Raw genomic sequence first — 19,405 nt, 5'->3', positions numbered from 1 at the left:
TCTCCTTTCAGTGGCTTGTGAATCCTTGATATCCTCTACCCCCGAGGTTTTGGATGCTCGATCACTGAATGTACTCAAGGCTGAGATAGACAGAATTTTGTTCTCTCAGGGACTCAAGGGATATGGAGAGCAGGTGGGAAAGTGGATTGAAGCCAAAGATCATCCCTGATTATTCTGAATGATGGTTCGAGGGGCTGAATAGTCTACACCTACTCCTACATCTTCCGTTCTTATCTTCTTAATTCACAATCTTATGAATGCTACCCACTGAGCCACAGCTGACACGTAAGGTGTCCCTTTTGGATGAGACATTAAACCCAGGCTCCATTTGCCCTTTCAGGTGGATGGATATTATTATGAACAGCAGAGATGCCTAAGCCAGTATCTGCTCAACATTGCTGTTGTGGCACCTTGCAGCACACAAGTTGGCTGCTACACGTACCACTTTATAACAGTGACTATACTTTAAAAGTATTTTAATAGCTGTAAAGCCCTTTGGAAAGTCCCGAAGTTGTGAATGGTGCTATAAGAATGCAAATTCTTTATTTTACTTCTTGAAATGATGAACTAGCCACCAAGGCTATCCTGCATCCAGAGTACCTCTCTCAAAATTAACCCTGTTTTATCAGGGCATGTGTTTGACTTTATTGAAAATTGCCTGGTTTAGGAGGGAACACCCATGTCAATCTCAATCAGCTCCTCCCCCTGCAGAAGACTTTGGTGCAACTTTCCCAGTTTGAGGGGAGGTGGGAATTGAGGACATGGTGGACCCTCCACTTGCATCTAAGGGAATATGGAGGCCTGTTCAGTATATTTCCAGGAGGACCTGGAACAGTATATTGACCAGAATTGTGACCAGTGCCAATTGGGCTTTGCAGCAGATTAAATTGAGTTCACTCAACATAAATAACACCAAAAAAACTTAAGAGGTTTTTTTTTTTGCTTTGTGCATCTTTAGCACATCAAAAATCTTACCCTAGAATCAGATACTTGCTAAACCCATTAAGAAATAACTTCAAACGGGGCTTTGCGGGCATTCGTGCAGTTGTTTACATTCCTCCTATATTGCATTCCTCACATGGATTCATGCTGCCCAAGATTTATAAATGGGTGATAGGGGGAGACGGTGGAATAGTAGTAATGTCACATGACTGGCAATCCAGAGGCCCAGGCTTATGCTCTGGGGGCAAGGGTTCAAAAACCACCACTACAGCTGGTGGAATTTAAATTCAATTAATAAAATCCAGGATTTGAAAGCAGGCCTCAGTAATGGCAACCATGAAACTATCAATCATTGTAAAAACCCATCTGGTTCGCTAACGTCCTCTGGGGAAGCAAATCTGCCATCCTTAGCTGGTCTTGCCTACATGTGACTCTAGATCTACAGCAATGTGGTTGACCCTCAGTTCAAGTGCAATCAGGGATGGGCAACAAATGCTGACCTTGCCAGCGGTGCCCACATTCCATGAAAGAATACATTTTAAAAAACGCGACAATGCTAAGTGGACAGTGGGAAAAAAATGCAGCCTTTCACTCAGCTCCTGCTCCACTCCATGATAATACAACCTTGACAGTGTTATCTACAGATAACTAGAACTACTTACTTGCCCCTAATGGGTGCTAGAAGTTGTTCCTAGTTATAATAATTTCATCTCATTAAAATGCCGACTCACCGGACAATTCTCCCATTGGATGATTGAGAAGTGTACATCAAAACTATCCCAAAGCATCAAAAGGTTTGCATGCTCCTTGGCACTACATCAGTGTTGAGAAATTGCATGGATTCCTATTGCCGTGTCACTACATATTGCTTGTAACAAAGATCAATATAAAGTCAAAACAGCTCAGAAGTGATTCAGAACCTTCTCTGTCCTTCTGTTAAAGCCATCAACTCCAGCCCACCTTGTAAATGACACATAGCTGCTTGCTCTAAACAAAAGGACATGAGTCCAATTGCTGGTGTCCTTATGAATGGCACACACACACAGTAATCATCGGTTGAGTTATCCCCACTCCCCAATTGGGCTGGGCCCACTTGTTACCTGATTCTGGCCCTTCTTTTTCTTCTTCTTCTTGCCCCAACAACCTGAGCTCTCGCTATCCTTCCCGTTGCTGTCACTGCAAAGTAGCCCGTCAAATTCATCCGTCCCCATTTGCTGTCCCTGGGCTGTTTCTGCTGCCAGTCGATAAGAAAGGTTCCTCAAGATGCAGACGCAATTCTCAATCGTCTAGGAGGAGAAAACAAAAACCAAAATAAATCACATTGTATGATAGGATTATAAAGCACATCGTGCCCATGGCAGCTCCTTGAAAAAGCCGTCCAATTAGTCCCACACACCTTATTCTTTTCCCATAGCTCCGCAAGTATGCATCTTTAAGTATCTATCCAGTACCTTTTGGAAAGTTACTGTCAAATCTACTTTCAAGTATAGAATTTTACTTTTTGTCTTAAATGTTTGTGGACTTAGTGAGCCAAAATTTGCTGCAGCAGGACACCAGTGCTAGAAAGGTTGATTGACAGTCATTAATACTCATCATATTAATGAATGGGTTCTTACACTTGAAATGAAAAGACAACTTTCCATGCTGAGTTTAAAGGGCAATTAATGGGCAAATGCAGCAAGTTCCTAGAAAAAAAAGGGGAGACCAAAGTCGAGATGCTGTTTTCACAAAGCTAGCATCAACTTGGACATCAGTGTTTCAATATTCACATCTGACTGCACATCTGCTCCTCGCCAGAGGTTGCAGTGCCATTTATCCATAAATAATGGTGAGTGCCACAGACTAGTCATTGATTTGACAGCACGTTCTGGCCAATTGTGTCACAAAATACTGTCAATCATTAAAATGCAACACATTCATTCTGGGCCAAAGGCGGCATATTACATGTTCAATGATTTTCTTTTCCAGCTTTCAATTACCCAGTCATCCTCATCTCTCTTGACTGATGCTGGGGTACAGTTCCACAGGTACACAGTCTCCACTGATGATTGGAGGAAAAACCATCATCAGTGAGAGGGAGAGTGAAACATTAACTTCGGATGCCTCCATGAGGTTTGGGGTGTAACCTCTGTTGGCTGGGGTTTGCACACCAGTGGGCGTGGGGGTGGTGAATGTTTAAGCGAGTAAACTGCTAAAACTGTACGACAGAGGCCAGCTGTCAGATCCGGGGGTCTAGCATCTGTGAACACTGCATGGGGCTTATTTTCTCGACCAGCAAGACCTGTGGCTTAACCTAAAACTCGGCTTTCCTGCGTGTACCTTTTCACCACCCTGCATGCTATTAAACAAAAGCAGGCCCCAGGCTTCAGGACTTGGATGAATTACATCCCAACATTGGGGATTTGTTAACAAAATGGCATCCCTGTATCGCTGCCATTTCTCAACATGTAAAAGGGTTTCATTGCTGTTATATTAAATTTATTGCTACATTGGTAAGTGCAGAAAACTAAACAGCCCAAAATAGTTGGCTTAATAACTTATAATGTGGATAAGTGTGAAGTTATACGCTTAGGTGTGAAAAACAGAAAGGCACAGTATTATTTAAATGGTGACATCTTGGGGAATGTGGATGTACAAAGGGATCTGGGTGTCCTTGTACACCAGTCAATGAAAGTAAGTTGGCAGGTGCAGCAAGCAATTAGGAAGGCAAATAGCATGTTGGCCTTCATTGCAAGACGGTTTGAGTTCAGAAGTAGGGATGTCTTACTGTAATTATACAGGGCCTTGGTGAGACCACACCTGGAGTATTGCGTGCAGTTTTGGTCTCCCTACTAAGGTAGGATATAATTGCCATAGAGGGAGTGCAGCGAAGGTCACTCGGCTGGTACCGGGGATGGCAGGGCTGTTGTATGAGGAGAGATTGGTTCGACTGGGCCTGTATTCATTGGAGTTTAGAAGAATGAAAGGGGATCTGATTGAAACATATGAAATTCTAAAGGGGCTAGACAGACTGGATACAGGGAGGATGTCTCCCCTGGTTGGGGAGTCTAGAACCAAGGGCCACTGTCTCAGGGTACGGGGCAGGCCATTTAGGACTGAGATGAGGAAAAATTTATTCACTCAGAACGTGGTCAACCTGTGGAGTTCTCTATCACAGAAGGCTGTGGAGGCCAGGTCAGAGTATATTCAAGAAATAAATTGATAATTTTTTGGATATTAGGGGCATCAAGGGGCATGGAGAGAAAGCAGGAATATGGTGTTGAGATAGAGAATCAGCCATATTGAATGGTGGAGCAGGCTTGAAGGGCCGAATGGCCTACTCCTGCTCCTAGTTTCTATAAGTGACACCTTTGTGAATTGACACTCTATAGCAGTGCTTAGCACTGTTTCCTTAACTTAGGAGTCAGCCCGTGATTAATGTAGATGGCGTAAGTTGGTAGCATTATACTAGCAATCCTCTACGCATTTATCCCGCATCCTCAACAGCGAGCATCTGGAATTACTTAACTGTGGAAGGAAGCACAGCTGAGCAAGATACTGTCCTCTCTCAATGCCCAGCTCAAGGGTTGTGGAGGCCAGTTGCAACAGTAGGATAAACTGAGATCAACTCACTCAGCATAGATCAGGGATCAAACCTGCTGAGATGCAAGTTAAAGGAGTTTTCTTACTGACACGTGAGCTTTCTGGCTTTTCCCAGGCATATCACATTTCTTTTAGGTTCAGAACCAAGCACAAAGTCACTGGGAAAATGAAAGTGACAATTTACTAGGTTTGCACACTGTACAGAGCTTCACTGCCCAGGGATGCATGTAGGAATACGGAATACAGAGGAAAACCATGCCAGACCTTAGGTCCATTAAAACAAATGGATGCAAATCTCGGTAGGCTGTGTAACTGATCCCAATCCTCCATGTTTAATATTTAAATATCAGTACGATTGTGACAGTTTTGCTGGTTCCTCCAATCCTAATCAGCCAGATATACTTGAGTTTCTGTGTATTGGATCATTTGAGTTGGCATGCATTGTGCTAGCCATCTCCTGCTATTTTCATGTTCCCTTTGTGGGCTACTGCTCCTGGGTATCAAGCGATGCCTTCCTTTACCCCCTAATTTCATTGTGAAGTACTTGGACAACCTGACCCTTGAATCTAAGGCCTCTTAATTTTGGATATACTAGTTCTTAAAGATGCTGCAGACCTTTACTTGCTGCAGCAGTTCACATATTTATTCCTCTGAAAAGATGAGCTCACAATAAGTAGAATGGTTCTAATGTTTGAGCTCATTAACATTATTTAAATTAGGAATGTACAGTCAGTGTGTTGCCTTGCTTTTCTGCTTCTGTGTAATTATATAATAAATATATTCAACTATTAGTTTTCGCCTGGTGCAATGATCTGACCATGTGACATATATTGCCACCCGCAGTGGACAAGAATGTTCTGAGAATCCCAAGTGGCCTCTGCTGTATTATAATGTAATGAAAGGATAAAAATCAGTCCAAAAGAAATCTCTCATTTAAAATATTATAAAGATGGAAACCCTAGCTCAGAAGATACTGTGTCCGCAAAAGGAAACTGATTATTCTTTAAAGGGAAGTTAAAATTATCTTGAAAATGTCCGATTATAACTCCATGTGTTGAGGTTATACACAACTTATGACAGCATACATAAAGACATTTTAAACATGATTTATATCCTGTCGTTTGTGAATATTCTTTTTCACAGGCACCTTCTCCTGAAGATAACTTGCATTCATCAACAATTTTGGGTGACAAATAAATCCTTGAGGCAAAATTATATTCTTGTGATGTCAAAGAGTTCAGCATCTCCGCAGTCCAACAATCCTGACCCCCTGTACCCAAGATTCTCATCAATTACGCAGCACAAGGCAAAATAAAATCTGAAAATGGCCATACCTTGCTGTCAATCTCACTACTCCCCAGAGCGGATTGAATCACATACAGCAATGCATCAGTGAGGCCGTCGCACTCTCTCATCCTTCTCCGTGCCTCCTCGCCAGCCGAACTCACATTCCTGCAAAGGGGGCACAGAATATGGGTTAAAAGCAAAATACTGTGGATGCTGGAAATCTGAAACAAAAACAAAAATAGCTGGAAAAACTCAGCAGGTCTGACAGCATCTGTGGAGAGGAAGACAGAGTTAACGTTTCGAGTCTGTATGACTCTTCATCAGAATATGGGTTAGTAGCTACCCAACACTTCTGTGCATGCTGCTATGTTTTTCTCCTGCGTTTTGCTCGCAGCAATGTCTTGCAAATTAATCTACAATTCACGAAGATTCCAGGACAATCGTGGCATGTTGCTAAAATGTAGACGGGGAGACAATACTTAATCTAAGTGACTTCCTCACTTGTTTGATAATTTCCAGAAAGATTGTCTTGGAGTATAGGCAAACAATACATTTCTCATATCAGGGTTAAAAATGTCCGAGCAATTTGGACATTCATTCATAGCTTGTAAACTTGGGTAAAAACATATTAGGTTGAAAATAGGTATTTTGAAATATAGCATTGCTTCAATGAAGAACACATAATGTATAATGTAGATAGAGTTGCTTTTATGCATTACTGAATAGTTGCCTAAGTTGGTGTTGAAGATTGGGGCCTAAATGATAACTTACATAAGTAGAAATATTATCCGAAAGCCAATTTGTCAAAACATGAGGGAAAACCTTTACTTTGAAAAAAGTGGGACATTAGAATAGAGCACAGTCCATGGCAGGGTCCTGAAAAAAAAAATCGTCAACGCCCCTTGCCCATAAACAAGCTGTAAAGGTCTGCAACATTGAGGTTATTAAATTATTCATAACCATCTGTTGACTAGGAGTTTTGTGCCATGGCTCCTTTTTACAGAGTTTCATTGCTTGTTATTGCTGATCTATGAAATGACTCTGAAGTGATTCAGCCTCAAATCCCCAGGAAGCTATTGAAAGAAGTAAACAACAGTAGTTTAGAAAATCATGCCGTGTTTCAAAGAAATCTCAAACAGTTCAGAGCAAAAACTTTGCAAGGTTTATTTCTTTGTCGTTCTCATCTGGGCTTAGCATTTGTAGATAAAAGGGCACTTGTCCTCCCATCCCATCAAGGCAGCATTTGACCAAGTGTGACATCAAGGAGCTCTAGCAAAACTGGAGTAAAAAGGAATTAGGGGGAAAACTCTCCACTGGTTGGAGTCATACCTAGCACAAAGAAAGATGGTAGTGGTTGTTGGGGGTCAATCATCTCAGTTCCAGGACATCGCTGCAGAGTTCCTCAGGGTAGTGTCCTAGGCCTGACCATCTTCAGCTGCTTCATCAATGACCTTCCTTCCATCATAAGGTCAGAAGTGGGGATGTTCGCTGATGATTGCACAATGTTCAGCACCATTCGCGACTCCTCAGATACTGAAGCAATCCATGTCCAAATGCAGCAAGACCTGGACAATATCCAGGCTTGGGTTGACAAGTGGCAACTAACAGTCGCACCACACAAGTGTCAGGCAATGACCATCTCCAACAAGAGGGAATCTAACCATCACCCCTTGAAATTCAATGGCATTACCATCACTGAATCCCCCCATTATCAACATCCAGGGGGTTACCATTGGCCAGAAACTGAACTGTGTGGCTACAAGAGCAGGTCAGAGGCTAGGAATCCTGTGACGAGTAACTCACCTCCTGACTCCTCAAAGCCTTTCCACCATCCACAAGATACAAGTCAGGAGTGTGATGAAATACTCTCCACTTGCCTGGATGAGTGCAGCTCCAACAGCACTCAAGAAGCTTGATATCATTCAGGACAAAGCAGCCTGCTTGATTGGCACCCCTTCTACAAACATTCACTCCCTCCACCACCGACGAACAATGGCAGCAGTGTGTACCATCTACAAGATACACTGGCTCCTTAGGCAGCACCTTCCAAACCCATAACCACTACCATCTAAAAGGATAAGGGTAGCAGATACATGGGAGCACCACCATCTGGAAATGCCCCTCCAAGCCACTCACCATCCTGACTTGCAAATATATCACCGTTCCTTCACTGTCACTGGGTCAAAGTCCTGGACCTCCCTCCCTAACAGCACTGTGGGTGTACCTACGACACAGGGACTGCAGCAGTTCAGGAAGGCAGCTCACCAAAGCCTTCAAGGGTAATTAGGAATGGGCAATAAATGCTGGCCTAGCCAGTGATGCCCACTTCCCGTAAAATGAATTTTTAAAAAATCATCTTCCTTGCCTTCCAAATTTTCGCACGGAAGGGAATTGACATTTGCAATGAATTGCTGAGGTAAGATTGCCTTGCAAAAGAGGCAGGTACCATATAATATTCATCATGCTCCAAGTGATCTCCTGGACTAGTTTCGATCAGGTTGAAGAGGACTTTCCCTGATTTTTTCCCCCCTAAGTGGTCTGGGTTTCTTGCCTCTCCCAGAAGATTACATAGATTTTGGGTGGGATGGGCTGTGTGTGTATATTGTGATGCATTGTGTTGGACAAGCTGGGTGGACCAGAGGGTCTTTTCCTGCACATCATTGCTTGTATGTATCTGCTTTTAACTAGCTGGAGTCTACTGATGTATATGGCAGCAGGAACTATCATACAGTCTCCACATGGCAACAAGAAATGCTTAAGACACTGGTTATGGCAAAGGCTATGGGCCCTGACAACATCCTGGCTATAACACTTGTATTCCAGAACCAGCTGCGGTCCCTAGCCAAACAACAACAGCTACAGCAGAGCTGCAACACTGGCATTTATCCAAAATGTAAAAAATTGTCAAGGTATGTCCTATCCACAAAGAGCAGGACAAATCCAATCTGATCAATTACAGCCCCAGTCTGCTCTCACTCATCAGCAAACGATGGAAGGTGCCATTGACAGTGAAATCGAACGGCACTTGCTGAGCAATAAGTTGCTCACTGATGCTCAATTTGAGTTGTGCCATGGATACCCTGCTCTAGACTTCGTTATAATCTTGGTCTAAGCATGGGCAAAGAGCTGAATTCCAGATATGAGGTGAGAGTGACTGCCCTGGACATCAAGGCAGCATTTGACCAAGTGTGGCATCAAGGAGTCCTAGCAAAACTGAAGTCAATTGGAATCAGGGGAAAAACTCTCCACTGGTTGGAGTCATACCTGTCACAAAGGAAGATGATTGTGGTTGTTGGAGGTCATTTATCTCAGTCCCAGGACATCGCTGCAGGAGTTCCTCAGAGTAGTCTCCAGGACCCAACCATTATCTGCTGCTTCATCAATAACATTGCCTCTATCATAAGGCCAGAAATGGGGCTCTTTTAGTGATGGTTGCACAATGCTCACCACCATTCGCAACTCCTCAGATACTGAAGCAGTCTGTGCCCATATGCAGCAAGACCAAGGCAATGTTCAAACCTGGGCTTATAGGCAGCAAGTAACATTCGTGCCACATAAGTGCCAGGCAATGGCCATCACCAACAAAAGGGAATCTAACCATCTCGCCTTGATGTTCAACAGCATTATCATTGCTGAATTCCCCACCAACAACATCTGGGGGTTAACATGGATCAGAAACTGAACTGGACCGGCCATATAAATACTGTGGCTACAATAAGTCAGAAGCAAGGAATTTGGTGGCAAGTAACTCACCTCCCCAAAGCCTGTCTATCATCTAAAAAGGTACAAGTCAGGTGTGTGATGGAATATTCTCCATTTACTTGGATGACTGCAGCTCCAAGAAACATGGCAAAGAAGCCTGCTTAATTGGCATTCCATCCAACACTTTAAACATTCACTCCTTTCACCACAGGTGCACAGTGCAACCGTGTGTACCACCTACAGGATGTACTGCAGTAACGTGCCAAGACTCATTCGACAGCACTTTCCAAACCTGCAATCTCTACCATCTAGAGGACAAGGGCAGCAGAAATAAGGGAATAACATCACCTGCAAATTCCTCTCAAAGCCACACACCAGCCTGACTGAACTATATTGCCGTTCCTTCACTGTCACTGGGTCAAAAACCTGGAACTCCCTTTCTAAAGGCACTGTGGATGAAGTACGTCACATGGACTGCAGTGGTTCAAAAAAGTGGCTCACCACTCCCTTCAAGGGCAAGTAGGGATGAGCAACAGATTCTGGTTGTGCTAGCAATGCTCATATTCCACGAATGAATAATAAAACAACAATAATCTGGTCTAGATCTTCCCTTTGCAAGGCAAGCTTGGATATATCAAGCAGAAAATGTCTGTTTTTAAAAGATGTACTTGATAAAGCTAGATTTGCGATTCTGTAACTATACTGTAACCAGCAGGTCTGCAGTGAAGGCCTACCCATATGTGAAAACTCTCTCTAGTGACATCCCCTAGATTCAGTGAGTAAACCAATTAATTCTTCACCAAGCGTTAATGGCTGTCTGTTCAAACAGATGTTACGTTCTATCAACCTTCTTCTTACAAATGTCTGAGCACCGTGACAGTGCTTTCTCAGTGGAAAGCTATTCATTACACAAATATGATTCTGTGACAATGTGCCTAAGTGGAATTTGTAAACAATTATTAAGATACTCTATTCACATCATCCACTGTGCCAGCCAACTGCTCAACTGTGTCTGAGCTGCATGAGCAGTTTTGTTCATCACTCTGCTTCCCTGTGCCCCATGCCAGCTGAGCACAGACTGTATGGAACTGCTGAGCTGGGTGAGGATGGCCAAGCAGTCTGGAGGGATGCATTATGGGTCAAGAGGCATGTTTTGGATCCTTTGATCCATGCTCACATCCACTTTGTTAGGTCTCTAAAGCAGCAACTGCTCCAAACTGCCAGATTAAAGAGCTCTTTTACATCACTTGGTCAGAACAGTAAGAGTTGGTGGTGGGAGTGGCAGGTGGAGGGGGGGGTGGGGGGGCGGTCAAAGAAAGGGTTTGTCAACCCTCCCGGAATAGCTGGGATCCTACCAGATTCACTACCATTTCCTCGGCGGCTTTTAAAAGCAATCCGGGAGACTTTAAAAAGGCAAAGGGTTCACTTTTACCCCTCCTTGCATCTGCCGCTGGGGAAAAAAAAAACCGAACAAATTCACGACATGAACATAAATCCGAGTTCATAGGATTGTTTCCCTACATTATCCTGGGAAAGACACACATTTCTAAAAAGATATAATTCACCTCAGTCGGTGCTTACAAAATCTCAGATGGGTAAACGTGACCAAAATTCGCGGTTGCACAGCGACAGTGAGTGAGCTCACCAACAGGGATAGACCCAGGCCAAGGCCAATGGAGCAGAACCACAATTCTGAGCCGCTGTTGCGCTGTGGACTTTGTTTGTGTGCTGAACATTTCTGGGTGCTGCAAATGGTGGTTAGGGTGGAGTGCATGGCTCATGCAGCTTGTGCTGCAAGTATGGGTGCAAGCTTGAAACAGTTAAATATCGACATTTCAAACACATCTCAGTTTGAGTAGATCTGTTGGAGGTGAGATAGACAGATAAAGCTTTCTGTATCCATGCTGAGATCTGTCTGCTATTGAAAGGCACTGGTTTAATTATTCATGTCACTGAATTGGAAGGCAGTCCGAGGACTTTTATAAAGTTAAGAACACATCAGTTGCTGTTGTTGCACCATTAACTCAGTCAATGCAGTGTAAGTGTTGTTTTATTTGTTTTCTTCTAATCTTGGGACGGTGAACACATACTTGTGTTGGAAGCCAGAATTTAAACATTTAGAAGTCCCCAAGGTGGCTGTTGTTGGGGAAAGGTGAAACCAGAAAGAGGAATAAATGTCAAGAAACTAAATCGGAGAGAGCGGCCAAGGGAAGTGGGGCAAGATGGCAGGGTGGATGAGAAATTGGGCCAGTGAAGAAATTCATCCGCTCGTGCCACGCTGCGGGCTTTCCGTGATGTCACTTTGGCCGACGTCTCCTGGAACATGTTCAGCCCGATTTGGCAACCCTAGTCGCAGAATGGAAAAAGGCAGATGGCAGAGAGTGGGATATCACATGAGCTCAGTGATGAACTAGAAGGTGGAGTGTGGGGTATAACATTATTTATTCTTTCATGGGATGTGGACGTCACTGGCAATAAGGCCAGCATTTGTTGCCCATCCCTAATTGCCCTTGAACTGAGTGGCTTGCCACACCATTTCAGAGGGCAGTTAAGAGTCAACCACATTGCTGTGGGTCTGAAGACACATGTAGGCCAGACTAGGTAAGGATAGCAGATTTTCTTCCTGAAAGGATGCTTGCGAACCAGATAGTTTTTATGACAATTGACAATGGTTTCAAAATTACCATGACCAAACCTAGTTTTTCAATTCCAGATAATTGATTGAACTTAAATTCCACCAGCTACCATGGGGGGATTTGAACCCCTACCCCCAGAACATTAGACTAGGCCTCTGGATTACAAGTCCAGGGACATAACCCCTATGCTACCATCTCCCCCACGCAGCTCATAATATGAGCTGTGATGAATTGAAAGTCAGAGTGTGGGATATCACAAACTTGGTGACAAGCCAGAAGGTGTAGCTTAGTGAAAGTGTATTGAGAAGAGGAAAACAAAATTATAAAATGAAATAGACATCAGAAACTTTTTTAAGACTTCGCTAAGATATGATGCCTATTTTTAGCAGGAATGAGAGTCCAGCTGTGTCCTATTTTTCACATGATCACTCAGACCATTATGACAAGACTGTGGTAGGGAAAATTCAACTGAACTATGAGTGAACAAGGAAAATCAGAAATATTTAACTGCTTATCAGGTCTCCAGGATGTCCCAAGATGTCTCACAATGAATTACTTCTAAGTGCTGTATCGAAGGCTAAAGAGGAAACTCCATGGACTCTGTCAGCTGAACAGGCTTTTCTTTGTGTACATTTTCTTTATTTTTAATTTAATGATGGTACTTGGTTTGCCTCTTTCACCAAAATCATATGGAGCTAAAAGGGTTAAATTAAGAGGCCAGGTTGTACAGGCTAGCCTTGTATTTCCTTGAATTTAGAAGATTAAGAGGCAATGTAATCGAGATCATTAATTAGAGGATTTGATAAGGTAGATAGAGAGCACCTATTTCCTCTGGTGGGGCAGTCCAGCAGAAAGGCAAACATAACCCATGAATTAGAGCTAGGCCGGCAAGGGATGAAGTCAGAAATTGCTTCTTTACACAAAGGGTGGTGAAAATTCTGGGTTTCTCTCAAAAGAAATTGTCGAGGCTCGGACAATTGTAAATTCCAAGACTGAGGTTGATAGATCTTTGTTGGGGTAAGAGAATGAAGGATTACAAAACGAAGGTGGGTAAATGGTGTTAACATTGAAAATCAGTCATGATCTTATCGAAGGGCAGATCTAATCGATGGGCTGAATGGCCTACTCCTTATCCTACACTCCTTCACGCGCTGCTGAATGTTATGGGTATTCCTTTTGAAAAAGTTCACAGGCATATACAGGTCAGAATTTTACCGGCATGCTGATAGTCTTGCCGCTGGGACCAAATTTAGGTCCTGAGCCTGTCTGGGTCAATGGCAGAGAGGATTTTTTTTTAAACCAGTAGCAGCTAATTAAGAGGCTGCTGCTGGGACCACCAACCCATTAAGGATGACAGCCTGCCTCTCTGAATTGCTGGTCCAATCAGAAGGCTAGCAGCTTGGTTGTGTCACTGATAGAGGCGGCCACTGCTGAGGCCGAAGGGGAAAATATTGAGGCACCCTTAAAAGACCAAGATGAAATTTTCTTTATCTGCTGGAGTCAACCTGGAAATATTAGGGTTGAAACCCTCCTGTGGCAGTGCTGGAGCTGCAGGGGTGGCCATTGTTATTGGAGGGCCCCTCAGTGGGACATGGAGCCTCCAGGCAGGAAGGAAGCACCGTCCCAGCTTAGGATGCGGCTGGGTTGTCACCTCCGTCTACCTGGCAGTCGCAGAATGGCGGGAGTTGTTCCAACACTGGTAAAATGCTGGAAGTGCAAAATGGCCGTTAATAGGCCAGTTAATTGGTTGCTCGTTGCTGGTCACTGGGCAGCTAAGCAGCTATTATTCCTGCCTTTTGAAATACCATATGGCAACAGGAAGATGCTGGGCTTCTCTCCCCACACCTTCTGCCACCATTTCACCAAACCTTCCGCCTCCCAGCCCATTTCCAGGGTTTTGTAAAATCTCTGCTCCAAGTTTCAAAACACTATTAAGTAAGGTTAAGTATTAGGAATGGTAAGCGCTTATTCGAAGAGGCTCCTCAGTAATTCCACCCCCCCACCACCTCCCCCCCCACCCCCAGGGGAAAGAGACAATTCATTTAGAAAAATCAATCCCATTAACACAGATCCTTCGTGGGATCCTCTATTCATCCATGGTAGTTGCTAAACTAATATGAAGAAGGTGCAACATAACCCACAGAAAACCTGCTGGACTGCAAATGGTTCTTTACATTCTATAAATAGTCCCATCCAAGATCAGGCAATGCAAGGTGACATACATCAGCGCAGTGTAGCTATTTAATAGGTCAGCAACTAGATTGGAGGCAGCAAGCCTCAAAAATCAGACAAAAGTCACAAAAACAAGGGCTAAATTACAAATAATGACCAGAAGGTACATACTTCATGGGGCTTTTAGACTCCTCCCCAACATTTAAGCTCAACATATAAGCAGCTGACCGTGTCGGAAAATGGTGAAACCATTTGCCAAAAATCAGAAGGAAAATAAGACTTGCAGCATCTTTTATAGCCTCAGGATGTAAAGAACTGTTTTGCAGCCAGAAAAGTACTTTTAAAGTGCAGCCATTGTTGTAATGCAGGAGACATGGAAACAAATTTGCATTCAGCGAAGTCCCACAACCAGCAATGAGTTAAGGGCCGCATAATCCAGCTTGTTTTTCTTTTAAGTAACGTTGTTTGAGGGATAAATGTTGGACCCTGTGCATAACTCCACAGATCTGCTTCAAAATAGTACCATGCAATCTTTGACATCCAACTGAGGCCAAACTGGCATCAGTTTCATGTCTCATCTGAAAGACAGCATCTCTGACAGTGCAGTGTTCCAACAGTGTTGCCCTGTGTGGCCGGGATTTTATTGGGCAGAAGTGATCCTGTCCACCAGCTGGAAAGTTGAGGCCAACCCCACCTTGGCTAGTCATGGAAGCCCCGACTGGATTTTACATTGATCAGGCAGTTAATTACTTGCATTCAGGACCTCTGGCCCTTAAAGAGAGGATGTCCCACCCCCAAGACCTGCCAACCAATCGAATGGCTGGCAACTCTTCATTCCCAGCAGTGACACTGGGAGTTTGAGAGGCTTGCTGGGGCCACACAGGCAGGTCCTGGAGATGGGTGAGGCTGGTGTCTTTCAGCAGGTCATTGCCACCAGGGAGTGCCCCTCTGTGGACCATAAGGTGCTCAATCAAGAGGGTCCTCACCTCCCACTGAGCCCACATGGAGGCCGCCAAGGTATACCTGTAGGTCTCCCCACATGGTGGTGTCCATCCACCAATGGTAACATAGCAGAAAAGCGATGGGCATGGTACACCCTGCCAACCCACCCAATTTTATGCCCACCCGACTGCTGCCCACCTCCTAGCAGACTCCCTGGGGCCATGTAAGTCCGGCACTGTGTGTCAGTCAAGATTGTGTGTTTACATCTCTAGAGCAGCCTGATGGTAAGTCCTGATGGTGGACCAGCAACGAAAGGGAAGCAAATCGAGGATACTGTGCTTCGACTCCTCCTGAATATACAGTAATGCCTTTTGATATTGACATTTTATTGCTGGTTTCCAAGAAGCAGCTGAATGCATGTGGCTGGCCTAAGATGTAATCTACGGAAGTAGAAGCACTGATGTTTGTTCTAGGTGGCCACCCGTGGCAGCTATAAAATAACCTTAAACAACATGGCCCCACCTGTAATTCAGGCGCAAGTCAGGTGTGGAGCTCTGCACCAGAAATGGACCCTTTTGGCCCCACCTACCCACCTCGTTTACCAGCCAGAAAAGCAGGCAAAGTTTGGACCAAATTCTACCCCAAATTGAACACCATCGTTCGCGGCAGAAAATATTTGTCCTCCGAAGTTTATTAAAGTCATTCTATTAAAGTTGAATTATAGATCAAAGTGAGATTTTCTTTTTCCTTAGAGTCCTGAGACTGGGTGACACTTCATCAAAATGATAACGGCATAAATCAAGGGCTGTAATCAACACAAGCGCTGCCACTTCTGAGATGTAAACTAATCCCAGCTCCAGAAGGGACCATGCCATGGAAGAATTATGTAATCGTAACTAATGTTGTACTTCTCTATTTCATGTTAGACGATGCATTTTACAGCCACTACAAGTGCAATATTGAGCTGCTCTCCAGAGCATTTACAGTGATTAAAAACAGTGAAACAATATTGCAAATTTATGAGCCCAACAACCATTTTAATATGTGCACATACTTCATTTTGTTTTCAAGAAAGTGGATTCATACTTTCATTTTCCAGCTCAGAAAAACCCAGAATAGATGAGCGGGTCAGGAGGAAAAACAATCGCACCATTTTTCTCCACACTGTCCACCCATACTTCATGCAGTATTTTGCAAGCTGTTATGAGTAATAAGACTCTCAGTTCTGGCTGCCAGTGCATCCCAGCCATTCTATCGGGCTGGGCCGAGTAACGCGGATTGGAAAAGTGGCGTATAACATATTTAGCCCAGATCAGCTTCAACTATTTCCTTCCTATAATCAGAATGGTGGGGGGCATTCGGGAGGGTCAAACTGTGAAGCTGTTTCCTGAGCAGTTGAGTCACGTGATTTTCATTCCCAAGCATCAGGCCATCAGATCATTGGATAATACAAGAGCAACATAATCACGTGTGAGATGATGTTCACCTTTTGAAGGGACAATCTGCACACAAACCTTCACACAGCTTTGCTTATAACTGAATGTGTGTGGCTGGCCTATAAGGAATTGGACAATAATACCTTCAAGAAACTTGAAAAGCAGAGGTTACTTTGCAGAATTTAGGATTCCTCTTATCCTAACACAAAACCCTATTTTCCTCTTTAGCAGAGAAATTGAATCAATGGGCTTCAGGCCAAACTCCAGGCCTTCAGCACCTAGTGTAGACTGACACTCCAGTGCCACATTAAACTAAGACCCTCTCAGGTGGATATAAATGCTCCCAAGATACTAGTTGAAGAGGAGAGTTCATCTACTGTCCGAGACAATGATGTTGGTTGAGGGATAAAATATTAAGACAGATTCACTGGTTGTTATTTGTGGGAACTTGCTGTGTGTAAATTGGCTGCTATAAATCAGTGATTACAGGTCAAAAGTAATTCACCAGCTATGAAGCACTTTGCTTTGTCCTGAAGACATGAAAAGCACCACATAAATTCAAGCTCTTTCTTTTCTTCATTATTTTCAACCTGGTAAGAAAATGGTGAAGACGAGTCAGGGTAGATTCTCATTTTGATGTTGATAGCTTAGGCCTTAATTGTCACTGGGTCAAAATCCTGAAACTCTACCCCACCTTACAACACTGTGGGAGCATGCTCACTACACGGACAGCAGAAGTTCAAGGCAGATCACCACCACCTTCTCAAAGACAATGGGGGATGGCCAAATGTGGGGCCTGCATTGACGCCCACATCCTGTGAATTAATTAAGAAAGGGCAATGTGCTGGAATGGAACAGAAGTCACTTGATTTTCCCTTTTACTGAAATTAACCAAAGGAAGATCTGGCGAGTCCTGTAAGGGAAGCGCAATCCACCCCGTCACATTTTCCTGTGCTCCACCCAAGTGGTAAAGATGAAAATCTACCCCTCAGTTTCTTGCCGATGATTCCATTTGTTATCACAAGTCTAAGAACAGCACCCAATAGGGAATGTGCAATAATGGCCCTTTTAATACACCTCAAGCACTAACAGACCACCTGATTGGCACAAAAGACTCAATCCACTTCACAGTTCAGTCGTCATCAGTTCCACAGGAGGCCCTCAGGGTGTAAAGGGTGAAAATGCAGAATGACCTGGCAACTCCTGCAGACATAGCCTCTTGATATGGGGCGGGGCAGGGAGGGGATGGGGGTTGGCCTAATACGTCTAATACTCTTCCTCTCGAACTCTTACCCCACAGGAAAACTGAATTTTAGTGGAAGCAAGTTCCGCCCCAAACTCCAGCTCCCTGCAGCGGATTTGCCCTTGCTCCAGACTGGGGTTTCGGGGCCAATACATCAGAATTCATCCCACTTAGGAAGCTTCAAAGTTTCTCTTCAGAGTTGCTGTCGGTTGTGGCTCAGTGGTAACATTTTTGGCTCGGAGTCAGAAAGTTGTGGGTTCAAATCCTACTCCAGCTGAGCATATAATTTGGATTTATAGTGCAATACAGAGGGAGTGCTGCACTGCTAGATGTGCCATCATTTGGTTGAGATTAAACCAAGGCCCTCTCTGGTAGATGTAAAAGATCCAGTGGTATGATTTTGAAGAAGAGGAGAGAAATTCTCCTTGGTACTTATGCCACAATTTATCCCTCAGCAATTTGTGGTGATTAATCTCATGGCTATTTGTGGGACCTTGCTGTGCACAAATTGGCTCTCACTTTTTTCCCACAACAACAGTACCTACACTGCGGAAATACTTTTGGGATGTCCTGAGTTTGTTAAAGGTGCTATCTAAATTCAAGTTCTTTCTTTCTTCCATTGTTGAGGCAGAGGCTAAAAGACAATTCAACAAGGAAATGAATAAGTATTTGCGCAGGCACGGTACCTAGTGGATTGTGTTATTGGACTAGTAATTCAAAGGCCTGGACTAATGAATACAAATCCCACCATGGGATTGAGTCTTTTGTGCTAATCAAATGGTCTGTTAGATGCTGGAGTGTATTAAAAGGGCCATTATCGCACTGTCTATTGGGTGTTTTTCTCAGACTTGCAATAACAAATCGAATCATCTGCTATGAAACTGAGGGTTAGATTTTTTTTTCATCTTTACCACTTGGGTGGAGCACAGAAAAAAATTCGACGGGGTGGATTGCCCTTCCCTTGCAGGACCCACCAGATCTTCCTTTGGTTCATTCCAGTAAAAGGGAAAATCAAGTAGCTTCTGTTGCATTCTGGCACACTGCCCTTTGAAGAATTTCAGTTCCGTTAACTAAATAAATCTGGATTTTTTTCAAAAAGCTAGCATCAGAAATGGTGATAATTAAACCACTGGCTTGTTGTATACCCATCTAGTTCACTATTGTCCTTTAGGGAATGAAATCTGCCATCCTTACCTTGTCTGGCCAATATTTGTCTCCAGGTACACAGCATTGTGGTTAACTCAACCGCCCTATGGAATGGCCTAGCAAGCGATTCAGTTGTCTCAAGGGCAGTTAGGGTTGGGTAATAAGTGCTGACCTTGCCAGCAACATCCACATCCAGTGGAAGAAGTAGAAAAAATATATGAAAGGACACACAGTGAAGGCAGGGGTATGGGCCAATGTCCTTTGCCTGTGTTATCATTTCTATGACCACTGTGCCACGGTGCAGCTCTGCGCTGCTA

At 43.8% G+C, this 19,405-nt stretch overlaps 1 protein-coding gene across 7 annotated transcripts in view; it reads right to left on the bottom strand.

Annotated features, from left to right (window-relative positions):
* LOC144679077 (catenin delta-2-like) overlaps positions 1–19,405 on the bottom strand; it is a 1,449,546-nt gene that overhangs the window by 195,724 nt on the left and 1,234,417 nt on the right. For all 7 annotated transcript variants that reach the window (XM_078539356.1, XM_078539360.1, XM_078539354.1 and 4 more), the window contains 2 exons: positions 5,859–5,976; positions 2,043–2,228 (listed from right to left, as the gene is read on the bottom strand). In XM_078539356.1, the coding sequence (XP_078395482.1) occupies positions 2,043–2,228; positions 5,859–5,976 (304 nt within the window). The remainder of the gene's footprint in view (positions 1–2,042; positions 2,229–5,858; positions 5,977–19,405) is intronic.

This window comes from Cetorhinus maximus, chromosome 3 (assembly GCF_964194155.1).
Source record: "Cetorhinus maximus chromosome 3, sCetMax3.hap1.1, whole genome shotgun sequence".
In the NCBI taxonomy this organism is placed as follows: Eukaryota; Metazoa; Chordata; class Chondrichthyes; order Lamniformes; family Cetorhinidae; genus Cetorhinus; species Cetorhinus maximus.
This window is presented reverse-complemented; position numbering and strand designations above follow the sequence as displayed.